Raw genomic sequence first — 20,417 nt, 5'->3', positions numbered from 1 at the left:
GGTTACGTCACGTGTACCCCACAATTTTCAGCCACCCACAAACTGTCAGACATTACGTGTATTCGGTCTATTGAGACAGATTCGTGTATTCATGTTGTGTTGTGTCTAAATTCTGCCCCTTGAACATTCTTCCATTTCGGTGTGTAATATTAAAGTATCCCTGCTTGCACATGACAACCCAGCACCTGTTCAACACTTAGCATTTTTCCATATTTCATTGCCAACAGAGTGGTATCATGTGCGTATCGTCATGAGGATGATGCAGCAAATCGCCGAAGTGCCTAACATAAAAAATTCTTACAAACGTCATATAGTCATATGCCCAATCGGCGCCTTGTCTGTTATCGTTGCACAGTGTGTATGTAGCATGTATGTCTTCTGTGGCGTACATCTTGCTGCGCATTGCATCAGCATCAGATCATTATTAACTTAACTAATTTAGCGGGTTCGTCTCTATTGTGGCGGAAACGAGACATGGGGTCAGGCGTCTTTTTCTACACAGCTATCTACATAAAACAGCCCAACGTCCCGTCCCAGGTGGAGAATGCCGAGCCCAGATATAAAAGACAGACGTAAAGCTCTCGCGTACCTTACATGCCCGCCCATAGCTTCAAATCGCCGCAACACGGAAGCACATATCAACTTAGAGAACTGCGCCCTGCAGAATGCCAAACACCGAGCCAAATATTCAGAAAAGCGAAGACACGACTTCCCATCACAAAGAACCCCCGGGTGACACGGCACAGAATGAAGTCCGTCTCGATCCGTGGCAACGCTGGTCGTCTGCCCCATGGAACACGGGTGCCTCGTGCTGGTGGTGGCACAATCCTCATTTGGCTCCTGGAGACAAGGTTCCGACTGCAAGGGTCGGTGCGCCCTCATCAGCTGCTCCCATCGGCATAGGGCTACCGCCCCTTGGATGCCCCTGGCTTGTGAATCACTGCCCTGACTGCGGGCAGCGATACCATGGTTGGCCAGCTTGTAGGGCCTCGTACCCTGCACCGGGATATGGGTGGGGTTGTGGATTTGGTTGGCCACACCGCGTATGCCATCATTGCGGTGGCCATCAGTGATGAGACGGAGCTAACTACGCGAAAGTCAGGGCAAGAACTGTCTTGTTTTCAGGGCCATTTAATATACCTATGGGATATTTCTTTACCCAAACCCTGAGCATTTCCCTCATTTGTACAACAATGAATTGAGACTGGTACTGTTTGATGCATAACTACAAGTTCATGGCCCACGTCTGTCTTGGCCATAGAAGGCTTTTTGAGTATACTTGCATTCTACAGCCACCGCGATAAAATCAGATGCCTGGCGGTCAAGACTAGCCTCCCAGTTTCCATGGATTTGTTCCAGCGCGCGATGGGCGACTCGACATGTCTCCGAGGCATGACTGTGTTACCCTTTGTGGCGGTTGACAACGATTACTTTCCGGTATTTCCCTCCGCCATCTTTCCTATCTTTAGCTTCAAGGACCACTGTTAGTAAAAGAACAGAGTCGACACCCCTGCAGCAACTCGAGCTTGGACAAGTTTCCTGGCGCCCCCAGTTGAATGGTCCCGCTTCATATGCATGAGAGCGACCGCCATCGTGGTAGCCCATGTTCCTCCAAGAACTTGAAATTGATGATCATATAGCCAATCTTTTGCTCGCTGTCCCGCAGACTCTTCTGCATAAATTCTTTTGACCTCCTGTTCGGCCTCGGCCTCGTCCTCATAGCTCCGCAGCTCAGGATGCAGGTATGAATGAAAGGCATGAGATTCTCGGTTTGCGCCAATGCTGATTGTGAGCATTCCGGGGCAGATGCAAGTGGTGCTCTTGACGTAGAAGGGTAATTGTCTGAACGGGGAATAGAATCGACGTAGACCTGTTGCTAATGTAATGCCGAACACGAGGCCAAAAACGCCGGTTTTGATCCCCTCCCACAAAATGGAGTGGTAATACCGGTACTGCTCCTCTTCGTGCTGCGCAATCATTTTGGTGTGCATTTTCTCTAGAACGTGGGAGGCTAAAGATATGGATATACCGAGAGACCGGAGAAGGCTGAGAGATCTGAACAGAATAGAAATGCAGGCCGCAGCATTCCTTACCCCTAGGTTGATGTTGACATGAAAATAAAGCTCGATCAAAAAGATGAACGGATCGCGTTCAGTGGGAGAGATATAAAATGGGGGGTGTGACGCCCATCATCACAGGAAGCTTAATATTACTCTAACCATCGCGAGAAAGGTGACACGATTTTCCAGTTGTTCTGAAAACTGTTGGAAAATCCGGGGATCCCCATTCCCTTCAGGATTCAGACTGTTAGTCTGAAAGCCCTAGATTAAAAGTTCAAAGACCTAGATGAAATCATCTAGAGATATAAACCCGAGAAGAACTCTCATCTCAGAAAAAGAAAATCAAGAAAATCAAAAAAATCAAAAAAATCAAAAACCCAATAAAAGGTTTCGTAAAACTATATTTTCATCTAGCACTACTGCGCAGTATAAACAACTCCTGGACTCATGGTTAGCCAAGGTCGATCATCCCCCACAGCTAATCTTCTAACCTGACACGAGAAACTGCCCCTATTGAGCGTGTTTTCTTAGATTTCCTGCTGTTGTTTTTGCCAAAAAAAAATTAAAAAATTAAAAAATTGACGATGTCAGCCACCCAGCCAGGCAAGCAGCAGCACGTCGAAGACCGCCTTTTTCGACATTTCAGAGGCTGGACCTGGTCAGAACGATCTCGTGATACTAGCTCTTAGCTATGGGACTTTAGCTATGATATTCAACGTCATGGCTTACGCAAATGGGCTTGCAAGGACTGTATCCTCGTAAATCGTCCCACTATCGCGAGTTTTACCTCTTCAGGTCTCCAGAACGCGGCAAATCATCTATGCCGTGAGCACAAAACACCAGCACCAGAGGGGGAGAAAAAGAGCACAGCACAGCTGAAATCCGAAGGCGCACTGAAATCTAACCAGCTGACTATTGCCTCTGTTTCGAAACTGGACGTCAACAAGCCTACAGAACAGAATATCGCGAATAACATCACCTCACGCTTTGATAAACAATACTTTCAGCGTATGCTAGTCGAGTTAATCGTCAGTAGCAACCAGTCCTTGTCATTTGCCGAGAACCCCATCCTCCAAGAAATCTTCGACTATTTGAATCCCTCCACTTCAATCCAACGCGCCAACTTGACTGCCAGGGCTGTCCGATATAAGATCATTCAAGAGTATGGCCGCCACAGGCAGAAGGTTATCGAGGTGTTGAGGAACTCCCCTGGAGCGCTTCATATCTCCTTTGATGGCTGGACGTCTCGAAATAAGCTTGCCCTTTATGGCATTGGTTGTTTTTTCAGAGATGAGAAGAATCGGCCATGCAAAATCATGATTGGGGTTCCAGAGGCTCATCGTTACTTCGGCTCCACGATCGGTGGGGAGGTTCTCGACGTCCTACACACCCTTGGCGTGAGTCCAGAAAGGATTGGCTATTTCACGCTCGACAATGCTGAAAACAACGATACTGCCATGGAGGTCATTGGTGTTGAGCTTAGGTTCGATGGCCGACTACGTCGAGGACGCTGTATTGGCCACACAATCAACTTATCAGCCAAGGCGCTCTTATTTGGAAAAAACGCCGACGTGTTTGAGCAGCAATTATCAGGCGCAGAAGCGTTATCTGATACTGAATACGCTAGATGGCGCAAAAAGGGACCAGTTGGCAAGTTACACAACATCGTAATTGATGTGCGTATTAGCCATCGGCTGATTTACTTATTCAAGGAGGTCCAGAAGGTAAGCGGATTTACTAAATCTTATTCGTCTCCTACTAATTCGGTATATCTAACAGGACGAAATTGATCGCGCCGCCACCCTTAAATTCCGATCCAAGAAACCACTCAAGCTAATTATCGATAACGACACGCGTTGGCTGTCACAACTCTACATGATCCGCAGGGCTCTACGGTTGAAAACCTCTATCGAACTCCTACTGATTAAGTATAAGGCGCTATGAGAGTACGAAAATAGGTCTAAAAATACTGGCCAAGTAACACAAGCCAAGTTGGCGAAAAAACCACGCATCCTCCGAGACGAGAATCAGCTAACGGACAAAGACTGGGAGGTTCTTTACCATTTGGAGGCTATTCTGGCTGTTTTTGAGACCGTGGTAAAGACGCTTGAGGGTGATGGACATATCCGCAGGAGTAAGCAAGGCTGGACTGGCTCCTTTGGCAATATCTGGGACGTGGTGCTTGGCTATGAGCTGCTGCTTAACACACTGGAAGAATATAAGCAGCTTGCTGCTGACTTTCCTGATCCAGAGCACTTCCGCATCGGAATCAACCTTGCTTGGGATAAGCTGGATGAATATTATTGGAGGCTGGACGAGACGCTCATCTACTATACGGCTATGGCACTCCATCCAGCTTATCGTTGGGACTAGTTTGATGAAACGTGGGTTCATAAGCCTAGTTGGGTTGAAAAGGCAAAAGAGATGGTTGCCGACGTCTGGTTGTCCGATTACGCTCATCTCGAGGTTAGAACCAGCAGCAGCAGAGGCGACTAGAGCCACCGGCAAAACGACCTCGGTTTTTCAACCCCTTCGAGAAGAACAGTCGTGTGCCGAAGTCACTACCAGCCCACGCAGCAGCTATTGTTGGTGACGAGTACCAAGCGTGGCAGACGGATCGTGACGCCAGCGACGGCAACGTTCGTGATCCAATTGGTTACTGTATCACTAAGAAAAGCAGATATCCTCGGTTATCCAGGATGGCCTTGGACTTCCTGACGATTCAGCCGATGTCAGCCGAGAGTGAGAGATTATTTTTAGCTGCTGGCAAGATGGTCTCGGGGTTGCGTACGAACCTGCATGCTGAGATCATCGCCATATGTCAGGCTTTACGCTCTTGGTACCATGCTGGCCTTATGAAGGATCTGAATCCATTATTTAAGCCACACCTTGAAAGTAAGCCTGATGCCGGTTGTAGGACTCTAAGCGACGGCGAGTAGGCGCTTGCTGAGTCAAAATGGCTATTGGAGGGTGAGGATAGCGCCAGCGAGGTCGACGATTCATCACAGCAGCAACAGGCTGAATAGTTAGTGTCAACCTCTGAAAGTGAGGCTGAATAGGCCCCCATGAGGTTGTGAATAGCCTCAAAATTCCACTTATAAATCCACTTATAAATCCACGTGTGTACATCCATTCCATTCCGGTCGAATATGTGTTACATCCACTATGTAATTGCCTAAAAAATTGTACATCCACTCTACTTGGTCCAAAGTGGAGTGGATGTAGTGGTTCCGACCCTTGCATAGAGTAATGCAACCCGAATGAAATGTATGCCCGCACGACAACCGACGGACGATATCATTATTCACCATCATTTCCAAGCATATAACGCTATATAACAAGAACCGTCAACTTAGAATGAAACTGTCTATTAATTTGGATCGCTTACCAGACAACAAGCTCGTAAGGCCAGGTCGAATGCTCCCCTAAGTCAGCAATTTCCATGCCTATGATTATTTGCTTGTACGTCCGTGGTGGAATTATTGAGTCTAGCCGCTACAAGTCGCTAGTCTCGGAGCTCAGCTCCTTCCTGACAGGCCGCTCTCGGAGCTCCCTTGGATCGAGACCTGGGTCTGTCTGGTGTTCCTAGACATGTGTCTTTTCAATACTTAGCTCGTGAAATAGAAGCGTCCACACTTGTTGGTTTGAGACGACATACTCGTATGTGACAAGAAGGGCATAAAAGATGAAAAGAAATATAAAAAAAATAATCATAGGCAGTGATTGGATCCATTCCTCTGACTGAATGCCTCCGGGGCTGATCATTGGGACTTGAGATATATTTGCTATCGCCATGGTCGTTGACGATTCCTCAACATCACCTGCTCCAGCTTGCTGTAGAGCATGACGCGTCAGAAGCCTGCATTTATGGAGATACGCAGCTTGGAGCGAATGCTTGCATCAGTCGTAATTGGTATGAGCTGTTGATTGCTATTCTAGCCTAGGGTGACTTTGGCGCGGCATCGGCTCTGACCGGGTGTCATATGATCAGGAAAGTTTATGCCGACACCTTCAGAATGACTCCCTCTTACGCGACACATCTGTCATAATCCAGAATGGGAAACCCCGCCTTGCCAGATGAAGTCCTCATCGGTGACCTTGTTTGCGACTTCTGGAGCAGAAGACGTTGGTTTCGTGGGTGAGGACCTCGTGAGCCAGTCTATGTACGTGATCTCCGGGGTGGGTATGAGAGACTTATTATCTTGCAAGATCCCATCCCCGATGGACTCGAGGTTGTCCATCTGCCTTCATATGGTGTCATGCCGTGCGCCAAGACGCCGCAGGTCGGGATGCACACTGTGGCGCCGTTTCCAACTCTGGTTTTAGTCTTCTGCAACCTGCCAGTATGCTATCATGCTTAGGCCACCGCTACTGAGCTAGTTTGAGCATACTTTTAAGTATCCCTTTGAATGAATGAATGAATGAATTTATTTCGCCCGGGAGGATACGCCTCATAGGGCCCACAACGTCAAGTCTCGTTAGATTCTTTTCCGACTTCTGGCCCTCAGACCCTCAAACCCTCAAACCCCACCAATTCCTACTCCTCGCCACATTTCCCAGCCTCGCTTGTCCCTGCGACAGGCCTGCTTGACGAGCGGCTGCGTGAGCTAGAAAGTGACGCTATCATCACTTCCTGTTGTTTATATTGCGCAGTTGTGCTGGGTGAAAATATATATATTTTATAAAACTTGAATTTTTTAAATTTCTTTTATGAGAGTTCATCTCGGGTTGATATCTCTAAATGAATTCATCTAGGACTTTGAACTCTAATTCTAGGACTTTCAGGCTGTTAGTCTGAATCCTGAAGGGAAGGGGGATTCCCGGATTTTCCAACACTTCCAGGGAGAGCCGACCAGTTTATCGCATTAAGGGGCTTCGCAGCGTGATTCGCTGCACGGATTGAGTCTCTGACTTGCGAAGGCAACTATGTATCTATCATGAAGCCGTCAGTATTTCAATTCATTAGTTAAGTCATCTGTGAGCGCTGTATATCCATAGATAGCTTCAATATTTTCTAGGTCCTCGTCTCTTTACTTGCTTGGCTTCAAACCCTTGTGACATCACAGAATAGCGTCGTCTTGTCGAGTGGCTTTTGTTCTTCCCCAGATCTCTGATATGGTGGCTGGTCTTTGGCGTATTATCAGAATCGAGTTGTCCGTCTCTGTGGCCCTCACTCTCTGACACAAGTGCATCACCTTGCGAGGCTGCTTCCTTGTCATCCAATCCTAGTGTAGGTTCGAGTTTTGTGCGCCACAACTAGCAGCGCGAACCTAAAGGTAATATGCCAGTACACTCTTCAAACAGTATTTGATAACTGGTCAATAGCAGAGGATTTTTAACAAGTTGTCCAATGTCATAGTTGAAGAACTCCACTTCAGCCAAGCCGATGTTAACACGAAAAGAATAATGGATCGAATGTCAGTCAGCCCTTGCTCAAAGGGCCAGATGCCGCTATATATGTATGTAGTTCACCGAGTATTGCGGGATCTACGGCTCCAGCAGCAGCATTCTGAAACAGCATTCGAATACCAAGCTTTCAAGACGGTTATGCAGGCCGAAAGCTTGACAGAGAGTCAATCTGTCCCGCTCCGACAACGGCTCGAGACGATGGAGAGCTTCATGACCAGATGTGACACTTCCAAGCAACACATGACGAATCCCAACAAAAAGAATGAAAAGTAGCCTGCTCCATCCGGAAATCAGAAAGCAACTACATGGAATCCCGTCGTATGTAAGACATATCGATCAATAATCCATTCATGCTTATATCATCATACAGCGGTCAACTTACAATCGTCGACTTCTTATGTCCTTGTGTCATCCCCGAAATGGCTTGCGCGCTCTTCAATATCTGTCTCAGCCTGTTCTTGGAGCGGGGAACAAGCCTAGGAAAAGTAGTGGCCCGGACAAGGCGCACAAATACATGACTGAAGATTCTGCATTCACCGAATCGCTCCTGTCAGTTATTCGGCTTCAGCGCCACATCGGCACCGGGTCATCATATCAACTCAAGAGCTTACAATTTTCCACTCGCTTTCTAGATTTGTGCTCCGTTACTGTTGTACATCGCTTCTCGTCTCCCCAGTGACTACGTTTTCTCACGCGTTACATCGCAGGCGCGGAGTCTGCTTGTGAGTCGGAAGAAACTTCTGGTGAGAAAAGACTTGAAAAGAGAAGCAATGGTGCAATAGAAGCCATGTCCTCTAAGGTACGTCCATCAACGCCGTTGTCTACCCTATTCTCCAAAATTGTGAGGCTACGAACGGGGAAAGCCTTCCTGTTCGCACCCATTGCCATTTTAATTATGACTCAAATGTCTCTCTCCTCGCCTCAAGCGTCAAGCACTGGCTCAAACATTGACTTCGATCCCGAATATCTCGGTAGTGGGGCGATAAGGGTGCAGGTCCGAGGTCTTCTCACTCAAGACGGAGGACGAAGCGTGTTGTCCATGTGATGACCGTCAATTCAGTCTTGTCTCCGTAGTAGTCGGTTTCTCAGGATTCTTCCACTAAGCAGTACGTAGCGAATACGAGACCGTGAAAAGACGCTATTCATAATATCCTCTCGGGGGTTGATCTTAGTATACTAGGGCCTGTTCGGGTTTGGCCGTCCACACCACGATCATGCCCGTGGAACTTTATTCTCCCTGGCCCCGACCGTCAGCAGCAAGTCAGTTCTGGAGCCCTGTTATGTCGGGTACCTACCGATCGTAGTGATGCAACTCAACTCGAGAGCCAAGGGGATTCTGTTTCTTCAGAGAGTGTCGTCACAGTGGCCTCAACTTACGAGGAAACGACCCCACCCGCTGTTTCCTCGTCCGTCAGCACCCGTCCTCAGCGACATCGACAGTCACGAAAACACCTCTCCGAGTGATAATTCCCATTCCGTATAGCCTCTAGATTAGATTCAACTTTCGCCTTCGAACTAGCTCTTACCCATATCCGTCCTTCGGATCGAAATTGAATAAGCCCCGGATTCTGTATTCTGTGTTATGGAATCGAGAATCCGGCGAAGCGCGAAGCGCGACGTCCAGTTCTCGTTGATTGATTGTATCCTACGCGGTTGTAGTCGTCTGAACGACCATGCCCGGCTAGCGGGGTCCGGCGAACAGCCGAAGCCCCACGGATCCAGACTGATCCCAGTTCACTAACGTCGAAGACGCTGACCTGCTGTGCCCAAACTTCCCGCTTTTCCTCTCTCCAACCACTATTTACATTTTCTTGCCAGCCCATGTAGACAGCGATTTTTTACTAATGTGTGTGTGATTCTAGGCTCCTTCTGGCTTCTATGCCTTCTGTTTCGCGAATGTGTACCTGCGGTCTCCCCACAGTGTACCCTCTCATGGGACAGCTTAGAACGGTGCAGGAGGTACCATACGAAGGGCGCAGATGCTCAATGTGAGGGGCAATGACGTCAATATGCCAGCCACACACGTACTATTCACGTTGCCTCACATCACGATAGTTATATCTGTACTCAGCTGCAACCAAACTACATGGTTCCACTTTGTATAGCCTTTACTCATTAGAAGGTACCACGCCGCAGGTCATTCTAATCTGCATAATGGCATTTTCTAAAATACATGAGATAGATCCCAATGGCGATACTCTCCTCATTCTCCGTAATCCTGGCGCTCCGTTCGCAGTATGTTATACTGAAGAAGAATGGCCTAACACATTATCATACCATCAATCAAGCGATTCAACACACCATGAAGCGTCTGTTATACGCACGGAAGCTCTAAGCGACAATGACAGTAGCTTGAGTGATGTGTCATCGCTCCCCCAAGCGGAGCCAGAACCAAGGCACATCCGATTCAGGTTGTGTTCGCAACATCTTCGGCTTGCATCTACGTTTTTCAGAACATTGATGCGTGGCGACTGGAAGGAAACAGAGTCTGAGCCCGGTTTCAAGTGGACTGTTACGGCAAGGGACTGGGATCATGAAGCTTTTCTTATGCTGATGAACATAATACATCACCAGACGCGAGCAGTTCCCCGGACAGTGGCTATTGAAACATTGGCAAAGGTTGCCGTGCTGGTCGACTACTACGGTTGCTATCAGGCGGTCGAGCCATGGGCGGAGACCTGGATCTCCAACTTGGGCTCAGACCTACCCATTTACTACGCAAGGGAGATACTACTGAGGCTCACGGTGGCTTGGGTGTTCTCCGACTATGGGGCGTTTCGTCTTCTCACCAAGGTCGTTATCCGCAGAAGTCGAGGACCTATAGAAACACTGGGGTTGCCGATACCCCAGCCAATCGTTGGTAAGTCATCGCAAAACAAATGAACTGAGCTATGAGTCTGATGAAGTGAATTAGACGCTCTCGAGGAGAAAAGAAAACAGACTATCAGCCACTTGATACTGCGCTTACAGAGCATTTCGAACAGTTTGAATGTGAACAAAGACGACAGCTACAGCAGCCAGTGCCAGTACATACAGTTGGGGTACATTGATCAGAATCTGTTTGTTAATGGTCTCAAGCCCCTACCAGACCCTCCATTTTTCGGGTTTAGTCTCAGTGCCCTGGACGAAGCTATGTGCAACTTCGACTGTTTCACCAACTGTGCATGTCAGCCTCGTTCAGACCATATGAGAACTCTCCGAGCGAACGTGTTGGACTGTATCGCGATCGCTTTCAAGGATTTCGAATATGGCCTTGATCTGGATCAGTTTCGGGTTGAGCAACGGGGGCAGAGTAGTATCAGATAATAGCTTGGCAGTAGAACATGGTTCAAAATTTTGCCGTGTGCTGTGTGTCGGCATGAGGAAAAGGGTTGTTCAGGCTTAAAAGGATCATCATGGCCTTCTAACAAACTGAGGGGCGAGGAAGGCTGAGATATGTCGCCACAAGGCGCCTAATAAGTGAGAAAGCGCGTGGTTGCTGTTACGTATCACACGCTGCAAGTTGGCAGTGAGACGGCGACTATTCAAGGTTTCGCGGCGGTGGGTGAAGAACGCCTAAGACGAGCATGAAAGGTATATTCGAGATCTTACTGGTAAGGATCAGGTGGCGTCAACGACGCCATGTCATGGTGGCCGAGAGTCGGCTACCGTACCCAGGTTTGCGTTGGGCTAGAACAGACTCGACTACAGCTAAATACACTGAATCAGGCTGAGATGCCATGACCGCCTGGTCAGACTTATGCAGATGCAGCCAGAATGACACCTGCCAGCACTACGCCCCCAGCCCTATGGTCCAGGCGCCACAGCTTGGTTGGCTGCAATCTGTACCATCAAATGTTGTGTGCAAGAGGTGGTGAATCACGCCTTGCCTTTGGCGGGCAGGCAATGGAGGGTAGAAATCGACACCTCAACATGTTTGACTCCCTGACTGCCGCCGCTTGCCGGCTGTAGAAGAAGCAACTATTGCGGCATTCCGATTGCAACAGCATTCTTATTCAGGAATCCAGTTCCAATAACGCGAATAAATAAGTGGCCCAAATCATTAGAGGTCGCGGAGGGCATGTTTAACATGCCACTAGACCCGTTCTAAAGAGCACCGATACCGGTCTTTAGCCAGCCCGTAGCGAGCATATCACTTCCTTTCCGATACGAACCAGAGGACTTTGCTAGCGTGGGATTGGAACGGCACAAGCGGACAGAATAGCTCGGGAATTTTGCTGACACTGGCCACGTTCGCGTGCCGTGGTGTCGCTTTTAGCTAGCGATGCGATAGCTACATATTCGGTGGCGCGAAGTTTGGCTAACTGGGCTGCCCTTGCTGCCTGTCTTCTATCGGGACCGCATACTTAAGTCCTCATTATTTGTGGTATGTCAGTAACGACTGGTGAGCCCATCGCTACCTTTGACCAAGTAGTAGATGACTCGCCGTTCAATGTATGGAGCAGAGTCCCCTTACCACTCCCTGCGCCTTTATGGCCCACAAAGACTGCATGCTCTTGTGGGTCACCGACTGCAAGTCTTCCACCCAGCCGATGCAGTGCCCCTTCCCCACACCATCCCCCCACCATCCCCCCAAGCTTTCCTGTGCAAGCCCTTGCATGACGCTCACTTCCGTCACCACAGGCAATATTAAAAATATTCGCCGCTGGCCGGCTTCTAGTATTCAATCGGGGACCTTATTTACATACTACAGTATGTTGTCTGTGTGACATGCGAAATATCCCTACCGTCGAGGGTGATGCCCTCGGTATCTAGATCATTGCATGTTGTGCCTCAACCGTTACTATTTGACTCTGGCTAGCTCTATGTAGACCAACGTTGTTATTTGGACATGAGGGGGCGCAGCTAAGCTCTTTTGTGAATTGTGAACGATATTGACATCTTCCCCTACGCTTCCTCATGTAGCAGGATTGCCAAATCGAATATGGCCTTCGACATTTGCAACCAGATAATGCCACTCCAACGTCGCGCATATCCTTATTGATGCAATTTATAAATGTAACAGTAAACTCCCCTATCTTCTCCGTATATTACCACTCCTCTGTTTTCTTCCCCTTCATTTTATATTTAGAAACGACTTATCGCTACGTAGCTACTATCCAGAGTTGGATTCGAGTGACTGAGCTACATTCGTAGTAAAACCATATGTTTTAGCGATTGCTAAGATTTACAAGATGCCAAGGACGCGGTCGGGGAACCCCGCCGCTCGGAAGCGCGTCGACGAGATGGCTCGAACCAATGACACTTATGTCTCGGGCACCACCTGATCGGCGACAAACCTTAAGCCTAGGCTTACGGAGCCTCCGTAACGCCTTCACTGGCCAACGCAGCGGTCGAGACCAGTTTGCTGTGAGGGGCAAGTTCAAACTTTACAGCATGTCCTGCAGCCAGGGGTCCCTACATAATCACACGACGAGCGATGGATCGTGATGTGTCTAAGGAAAGCTTCTATACTGGCGTACCTTACATCTAATTTTTCCGTCCTTGGTGTGCCTGCATGGTGTGTTGTGTGTTGTCTCATAGACTTCTCCATGATGATATGTATGTCCTCCATCCTTATACTCTATATTCTGACAGATGCGCCAGCTTCCCTCTAAGGCCGTTCTGAATATATAATTTAACACAGGGTAATATCACCACCGAGACGTCGCGAACACCGCAAATGTGGTTCCGCCCTATGCCCCTCATCCTCATCACGAATGAGGACCTGACATACCACGGGAAGATATTAAGCGCCAGGTATGAAGAAGGGCGACTTCGAGCAAATCATGCGATGGTGTGCATAAGCGAGCACCGCGGCCGGCCAAGGGTAAGGCCCAACTTGACCATACGGGACTGAAGATAAAGAAGAGATTGCCAACGCTAGCTAGCTTCCCAGCAACACCTTTCGCCCAAGAATCCAGGCAAGTCTTTAAGTCTAAAGGTCGGACTATGGTAACGGATAAGCCATAGAGCTGGGAAAGCCTTATCTCTATGGTGGGCCCATGTTCCCCGGGTGGATGGGATGTTATCTAGCAGATACTGAAGAGAATGAATACGTGAGAGAGGCCGGAGTTGGTATGATTCTCTTGGGCTATTCTCAAATCAGTACAGATGAGAAGGTCAAGACTGGCATTTAGGAAACAGTGGATAGGTTTGGAAAGGTTAGTGCGTTTATGTTAAAGTTGGCTTCAGTCGGTTGCTCTTCACAAATCGCTTGTTTTTTTTCTCATATACTTCAATAGCTGTAACGCTCCGCTGCCGTGCGTGATCCATATAATAGACATAAGTTGAGGAACTACTTCCGGATATAAGCCGAGGGAAATATATAGCTATGGTATTAACAACAGATCATGCCCTAATCTAGTAGTGGCTCCAAACAAACTGCGCTGCAGACTAATCGCACGATAAACCAGTTGTGATGCTAGACTTGGATGTGGCCTAGGTAGTAAAGGTGCTATATCCAGATGCAGGATTCATCGCATCCTCCGTTTTTGCTTTCCCGAGGGAAACCTTCATGCTGATCAAGAACGAAGTAATCCTATCAGCAAGCGCAACCTCTGAATACCTATTTCATGCATAATCAGGAAGCGGGGCCGAGGTCTCGCACAAATAGATGACCCTTAAGGAATGAGAGTCGGGGAAGTGGATCGGCATATCTAGGAAGTCTTAGGACAGCAAGAAGCCCTCTAAGCGGGGATAGGAAGACGAGCTTAAGGATAAAATATAGCGAAATAATTTAGAGCTGAACAAATCAACTGCGTCCAAAGCGTCGACAGAATCGGTAGAATAAGATGGAGTGAGTTGGTTATGGAGGAGGCGAGGCTAGGATTGAGCTAGAGAGACAGCATCCAAGCGTTCAGATAGAATACAAGGGCCTACTAGAGAAATGAACCAGGTGAGGGCTCAGTTGACAGGTAGTGAAATTCCAGCTGGGGATGGCTTTGCACTGTGAAGGGAGATTTACCCCTCAGAACGATATTGGGCCATGGACTGCCGCAAAGGCCACATTGATAAGTCATTCAAAGGTCCTGGGATTTCAATCCATGGAAATCGACTTAGCTTCTAAACGCAGCTGCCCAGACGAACTCATCTCATGCTCTTCCTCATATTCCTGGTACGACGCTCGAGGTTTGCAGATTCAGTTGAGACGCGACGCGTCATGGCGCGTCATAGGTCTCGCCTCAACTTGATTTTCAGTTTCCAATGGCCAATCACAACGGCCAGACGCACTCCGAGGACCTATCCAATCACAGTATAGAGAGATGGGGGTTGTATTGTAGTGGGGTGTGGAGCGTCGAGCCACAATAACCAACCAATTGTTGACCTAATTTGGTACCACCAGAGATCCAGACTTCGACCCCCATGTGTTCCAGAACCTTAAGGGGCTTAGCCGCCAAACCATCCGCTCATTAGTGCCCGAGGGGAAAAGAGGAAAGGATAATAACAAGGTTAAGAGAGAAAAGAACATTGATTATCTTTAGAGTAGTGCTGAATTCAGCCTTGGTAGTCTTCAAAGTACCTTGGGCAGTATCAGAAGATAATCAGGTTAAAACGTACCATTAGACATCGACGTGTTTTTAAAGTGCCCGTGTATATACATATAAATTTGTGCCTCATAGGTAAGTGGATCACCACTAGCCGGTCAAAAGGAGAACCCTAGTCGTCCTATATTCCCCACAATAATAACTGTGTCAACCAGACGCAACTATGTAGAGTGCGTGCGTCATACCTTACGTTAGAAACTTGATTTTAAGGTCTCATTGCAGTAATATTACCGGCCTAGAATATAACTGAACCGCATTTCTGTTAATCCTTATTTATAATTTCTATTGAGATTTTATCAGAAGGCAAATTATATCGCTATTTATCCACGTAATATGCGGAAACTCCTACCAAAGTCTCGAGACGAGAACCCATTGCCACCACCGCCAGTCATCGGGAAGCGCAAGCGTGTCCAGGTACTAGTAGCATGCGAAGGTTAGTCTAGGTAACAGAAGAAGACTAAGGGTAACTTGCTGACGAGGTTATCTAGTATGTCGAAGGCGTAAAATTAAAGTCCCTCTCACCGAGCTCGTCACGGGGTTAGGGTAGCTGACTAAGGCAGTGCGATAACCGACGCCCGACTTGTTCACAATGCATTCGTTCCGTCAGTGAATGTCGCTTCTCTATTTCGGAGGATAAGACCTGGCATGATGCGCAGGCGCACCAGCTTCAAGTCGTTTCTGAGGGGGAAAGCCCCGTCAAGACGATTCTCGATCTGCTGCGCGGGGGCTCGAAAAATGAGTCTACAAAGCTCTTGAACAGTATTCGAGAGGCGCAGTCGGTTAATGACTTCATCAAGACATTTGCTGATGCTAGCCTGCTGCTGCCCCATGTTCCACAACGATCAAGTAAGTGGTCACTATAGAACATGTCTCAATGTGAAGCTTTATCCCAATTAGTTGGGTGCCTAACTATGGTAAATCATACAAGACTCTCAAAATATACCCACGCAGCTATTAAAAATCCCTTTCCCTCTACGTATCGGGGGCCTCTCGCCAGGGTGCGTACCCCCTTATATCCTCTGCCCTTATAGCTTCAAGGTTAAATCGGCATTAGAACGGAACCTTTAAGTATCACGGACGACTTGGTCGCTAAATTCCCTGATGGAGTCTTGCCTATCTCTCAGTGGACTACCTTGTCCACTGATAACAGATATCTATCTCACATACTATATCTTTTCTTCACCTGGGATCACACCCTCAGTCACATCATACACCGAACTGTGTTTTTACAAGATCTCAAAGCAGGCCCAATGGAACCAGCAAGGTTATGTTCAATATTTCTTGTCAATTCTCTAATTGCTGTTTCTCATGTATGTTGCGTCTCATAAGCATTTTTTAGATGATTGATTCGTTCAAGCTAACTCTGTAGATTTTCATATCGCAAGGAGTATCATCACAGCAAGCCCGGGATTTACGCTTCAGAGGTCGTATGTTTGCAGACGAAGCCCTACGGGTGCTTGAAGATGAACGGCAGCGCCCGTCAATAACCCTGCTGCAGGGGTTGATTGTGCTCTGGATTTACGAGGTTAACCATGGAGAGAAGGCCCAAGCCATAGCTTTACTCGAAGAATTTTACCACTTTCACAGTGCTTTAGGACTCAGCGACCTAGCCATGCCGGCTATGGACGATACATCCCCCAGTCAAGTCTCCCGCCCCATGAGGGAGTGGCAGGTTTTGTCTTGCATTGTCTGGGGATTCTTCTGTTTCGAGGCGTAGGTGCCAAAGTCCCCAATCCATACCTAAAATATTAGATGCTAATGAGCTAATCTGGCAAGGAAAATCTCCTTGATCTTCTCGCGTGCGATGAGAATTAGAAAGCCCGAGATACCTAAGACCTTTGAGGATGCCTATTTATCCGTATTTGCCAACCCTGATGCGCCGGAATATTTCTGGTCCCCTTACCCCTGCGATCGTCAGCCGCGGAAATCATTGTATCGAGAAGCAATCTCACTCGAATGCCAACTCGCCGTCATAGTAGAGGAAGCTTCAAGGTTCTTTACGCCGGCGGAAGCTGGAACACCCGTTTCAAACTACAACGAGACGAGAGTCATTAAAGAAAAGCTGCAAAGATGGGGTACAGGTGCTCTACAGCGATTTCTTGCGCATAGTACCCTCCTCCCCTCGATACTTTTCCTTGAGTAAGTCTAGAAACCCGGGGAACCAGCACCTACTGTGCTGCTATAATCGCTTACCCATTGAGAAGGATCACGTATGAGATGATATTTCTCAAGCTCCTGCGCCGCCCCTGCCAGTTTCCCCTCCAAGATGATGCGCATGAATCGACAGCGTCCACGCGAGCCTCATACGGAGCCTCCATCATCTCTAATCTCTGGGTGTATCGAGCCGCCTACGGTATGCGTCACGAATACTGGCTTACGCAGGCGTGTTTGGAAGCTGCCAAAGCCATCATCTTCAAGCTTGATGATAATTCAAGCCTGTCCAAGTCAGTGGTTATGGCCTGCCAGTTGCTCTATAGTATAGGGGAATTTCTACCTGTGGCAAACGAGTATCTCTTGGCCATTAAGGAGCTTGCTCGCCAACAAACTGTAAACTTGCCGAAAGCTTGCAGAATAATCTTTTCTGGCTTAGCTGTGAGAACGGGGCGAATAATTATCAGAGGCCCTGTACTCGTGAACATTGGGCTCGGCTATGACGATATGAGTGCTGGGTCGTCGAGTGCTTCTTCACAGGAGGTTGTATTCTCCGGTCTCATTGAAGGCATTCGTAACCTTGCTGGAAGGAGTTCTTAGTAAATCCCGGAAGGCTTTTATCTTATCATAACTTGCAGTTCTCTACGGAGTCGGGTGCTATCGCTTGCTAGAACCCTACGTTGATCCTCTAGATATTTTATTCCATCTTGATTAGGTTTCCTACAGACTATTCAAAGTGTGGCAACGCAATAGTCCCGTCAATATTCTAACACCCAGTGCGACATGCATATCTTTCACGCGAATGGTGGCTTTTATGCTGTTTTGAACGTCGCTTAGCTTTATGGCAAGATATCTTACGTCTTAGACACTGTAACCAAATCAATTGGTCGTAAATTCCATCATCTGTCACGGATGTAGATGCGCAGGGATGGAGTAAGGGGACTGGCACGCAATATGTTAACCAGCGAGTCGAAGAACAAATCCGCTCGGTGGTCTGTTCATTGCAGGCTTAGGGGCATTGTCAATCAAATTGGCAGCCATCTCCCACTCCCGATTTACTCCCGCGGGTTGCTTGATGACTTCGTCAACCTCTAGGGTCATATCCTGGCCATCCCCCAACTTCCGTACCATCTCTACTTCAAAGCCCTTATGAATGGAGTGGAGGGTCCGCAGAACCTTATCTTGGATGGGCCGAGACCCCACTTGGCTGCGATTCGGTGGTCCAATTCCTTTAGCGTAAGTTGCAGCATGGACATCGCCTGATGATATTTTGGCCCCCCAGAAGTGCCTTAGAGCCCTTGCGAGACGCATCGCCAGTTCCAAGCGGGTCTAAGCCCTGCCATTGACCACCAGAGCCGATTCAGAAGCTTGTGACACCAGTCAAAGCGAACCGGTTGAGGGGAAATATTATGGAGCCTGCGACTGAGTGTCGCACACTCCTGGGGCCTGGCTTGCCAGTTTGGCCTATTACAATCTTTCAATCTTGTCATGGGGCAGGCATCACCGGGAAACAGTACAGGGTGGAGGTCTGAGTCATCCAGCTCTTCGCCCCTGAGATATAGGGTGGCGACTGGGCGTGTACTGGTGAACATGTCCTGTAGAGTCTGGAGCTGAAAGTGGAAGTCCTCTTCCGAAGAGGCCCTTGCGCTATTGCCTTCATCGGCGGAGCTGACCGAAGGAATGGGCCATGTCCGCTTATGCTTTTGCATCCTGCTGCGCCCTAGGGCATCTCCAACCTTTGCGGCGCCAATTGAATGCTTTCGCTTGCCGAAATCCCTGTCCGCTTTCTGCTTGAGCATTCCGCTGCTTAAGCTTGCCAATAGGCTTCTTCACGTGCATAACATCACTGGGCAGCTTGCTTTCGGCCCCGTGATCACGGAAGAGCTTAATCTTGCAGAAGCAAATTTCGGCGTTCAATTCAGGTCCAGGTCGGGACGTATCATAGGGGATAAGGCTTGTTTTCGCGGAGAATCTAACAGGAATGCCCTAGACGCCTTTCAAATGGCTAAGGTCCGTAGACAGAACGTGGAAGCGAATTGCGATATTGACCGCAGGAGGACCGTTGATGCCTGGCGTCTATATGATGAACAAATCATGAAACGAGGAAGACTAGATTCATGTGAGTTCTATTATCGTCCCAATCCGCAAGTTGTCCTGCATCCACATACTCAACAGCCTACAACTTTTTAATGCTCTGTTGCGCCTCACTATTCCCTCTGCCTTTTTGCCAGATGTCCCAGGGAATGCCTGGCCGTTGCTGCTGCTGCTGATTATCCTCAAATGATATGCGAACAAATGCCTGATTTATAGTTTCTTGGACAAGCAGTTCCATGGCGCTGGTGTCAGCAACGGATAGATAATAAGTATACCCTTTATTGAGGTAGGTGGCAGGGTTTTCGTCTGCATGCTTGATCATAGCAGTGGGCGCATTGAGAGTGCAGTGGAGTCGAAACCTTTCTGCAAAAGGACGCAATTGACGGGCCAGCTGTCCTGCAGGAAACTGGCTCGTCCGGAAACCGACCGTAGACATAGATTTTGAAAGTGCATCGCTAATGGAAGACCTTTTTCCCTCAGAAGCGTTCAAATCCATCGGCGCGTCATCTTGATCCATGGTCTCATCGAAGGGGTCCCGGGGCACAAGAGTGAGAAGCACAACATCTTGTTGAGGCAGGGAAACCTGGATGAAAGGGTTAGAATAGTGGAACTGATGAGATTGTAAGAACTGGAATCCCGTCATCTCCGTTAGTGCGGGCCTGATCCCAGCTGCATTACATCCTCCAGAATTGGCTTGGACGATGGCGCCCCGAGGTCCTTACCCAAGTCCATTGTGAAGGTATTCAGGTCGCCAGTGGCTGGATAAGAAGGCCTGTTGGCATCGCCTAGCATTGGCTTGTAATTACTGGGAGCCCGAAGAGTTAGGTCTCGGTTGTACAAGGCATCTTGACTAAAGTCCTGGGGCCTATTGGAACAGGATTTCAATCAATACGGTTGCCAGGCATGTCCACCCCGACAAATGGAGATCAGCCCAAAGCAGAGATGTATAGGGCTGAGGCGATTGCACTGTGATATAAAGATCGGAACTAGACATACCTCTCAGGCAGCAGCGTCAAAGGTACGGCAGGATTCGCACCAGTGGTTGAGGAGAGACCACTGTGACATCGGGGAATTGTAGTCTGAATTCGGCTAGCAGGTCATTCCAGAGCGTCTGGGAGCTCTTTCTAGGCAGCGAAATGTAAGTGGTATGCTGCATTTCAAGCCTATTAAAGCCTTG

General features: G+C 48.3%; 6 protein-coding genes across 6 annotated transcripts; 3 read left to right on the top strand and 3 right to left on the bottom strand.

Annotated features, from left to right (window-relative positions):
* Window positions 1-199: 199 nt before the first annotated feature.
* BKA55DRAFT_581727 (uncharacterized protein) lies at window positions 200-1,277 on the top strand. Its single transcript, XM_046194064.1, has one exon. It carries the CDS (start codon window positions 666-668, stop codon window positions 1,071-1,073), a length of 408 nt encoding a protein of 135 aa, XP_046043704.1. The 5' UTR covers window positions 200-665; the 3' UTR covers window positions 1,074-1,277.
* Window positions 1,278-1,484: 207 nt separating this feature from the next.
* Window positions 1,485-1,979, bottom strand: BKA55DRAFT_696017 (uncharacterized protein; the record flags this gene model as incomplete). Its single annotated transcript, XM_046200223.1, has 1 exon — window positions 1,485-1,979. The coding sequence occupies one exon, from the start codon at window positions 1,977-1,979 to the stop codon at window positions 1,485-1,487; it is 495 nt and encodes a 164-aa protein (XP_046043703.1).
* A 7,585-nt stretch (window positions 1,980-9,564) lies between these two features.
* BKA55DRAFT_625023 (uncharacterized protein) lies at window positions 9,565-11,165 on the top strand. The gene is made up of 2 exons (XM_046196830.1): window positions 9,565-10,329; window positions 10,384-11,165. Exons 1-2 carry the CDS (start codon window positions 9,624-9,626, stop codon window positions 10,773-10,775), a joined length of 1,098 nt encoding a protein of 365 aa, XP_046043702.1. The 5' UTR covers window positions 9,565-9,623; the 3' UTR covers window positions 10,776-11,165.
* A 5,297-nt stretch (window positions 11,166-16,462) lies between these two features.
* On the top strand, window positions 16,463-17,746 carry BKA55DRAFT_667456 (uncharacterized protein; the record flags this gene model as incomplete). Its single annotated transcript, XM_046197834.1, has 3 exons — window positions 16,463-16,708; window positions 16,772-17,134; window positions 17,200-17,746. Exons 1-3 carry the CDS (start codon window positions 16,608-16,610, stop codon window positions 17,744-17,746), a joined length of 1,011 nt encoding a protein of 336 aa, XP_046043701.1. The 5' UTR covers window positions 16,463-16,607.
* Window positions 17,747-18,103: 357 nt separating this feature from the next.
* On the bottom strand, window positions 18,104-18,945 carry BKA55DRAFT_544879 (uncharacterized protein; the record flags this gene model as incomplete). The annotated part of the gene is made up of 2 exons (XM_046190761.1): window positions 18,104-18,475; window positions 18,538-18,945. 2 exons carry the CDS (start codon window positions 18,943-18,945, stop codon window positions 18,104-18,106), a joined length of 780 nt encoding a protein of 259 aa, XP_046043700.1.
* Window positions 18,946-19,322: 377 nt separating this feature from the next.
* On the bottom strand, window positions 19,323-19,972 carry BKA55DRAFT_544878 (CP2 transcription factor-domain-containing protein; the record flags this gene model as incomplete). Its single annotated transcript, XM_046190760.1, has 2 exons — window positions 19,323-19,823; window positions 19,919-19,972. 2 exons carry the CDS (start codon window positions 19,970-19,972, stop codon window positions 19,323-19,325), a joined length of 555 nt encoding a protein of 184 aa, XP_046043699.1.
* Between the last annotated feature and the right edge of the window lie 445 nt (window positions 19,973-20,417).

This window comes from Fusarium redolens, assembly GCF_020744475.1.
Source record: "Fusarium redolens strain MPI-CAGE-AT-0023 chromosome Unknown BKA55scaffold_20, whole genome shotgun sequence".
Taxonomy (NCBI): Eukaryota; Fungi; Ascomycota; class Sordariomycetes; order Hypocreales; family Nectriaceae; genus Fusarium; species Fusarium redolens.
This window is presented reverse-complemented; position numbering and strand designations above follow the sequence as displayed.

Bases quoted from the DNA above. Each gene is read 5' to 3' on its own strand.
- BKA55DRAFT_625023 (XM_046196830.1), top strand. From the start codon at position 9,624: ATGGCATTTTCTAAAATACATGAGATAGATCCCAATGGCGATACTCTC. The intron at 10,330-10,383 runs GTAAGTCATCGC...GAAGTGAATTAG, and splicing joins GATACCCCAGCCAATCGTTG to ACGCTCTCGAGGAGAAAAGA.
- BKA55DRAFT_581727 (XM_046194064.1), top strand. From the start codon at position 666: ATGCCAAACACCGAGCCAAATATTCAGAAAAGCGAAGACACGACTTCC.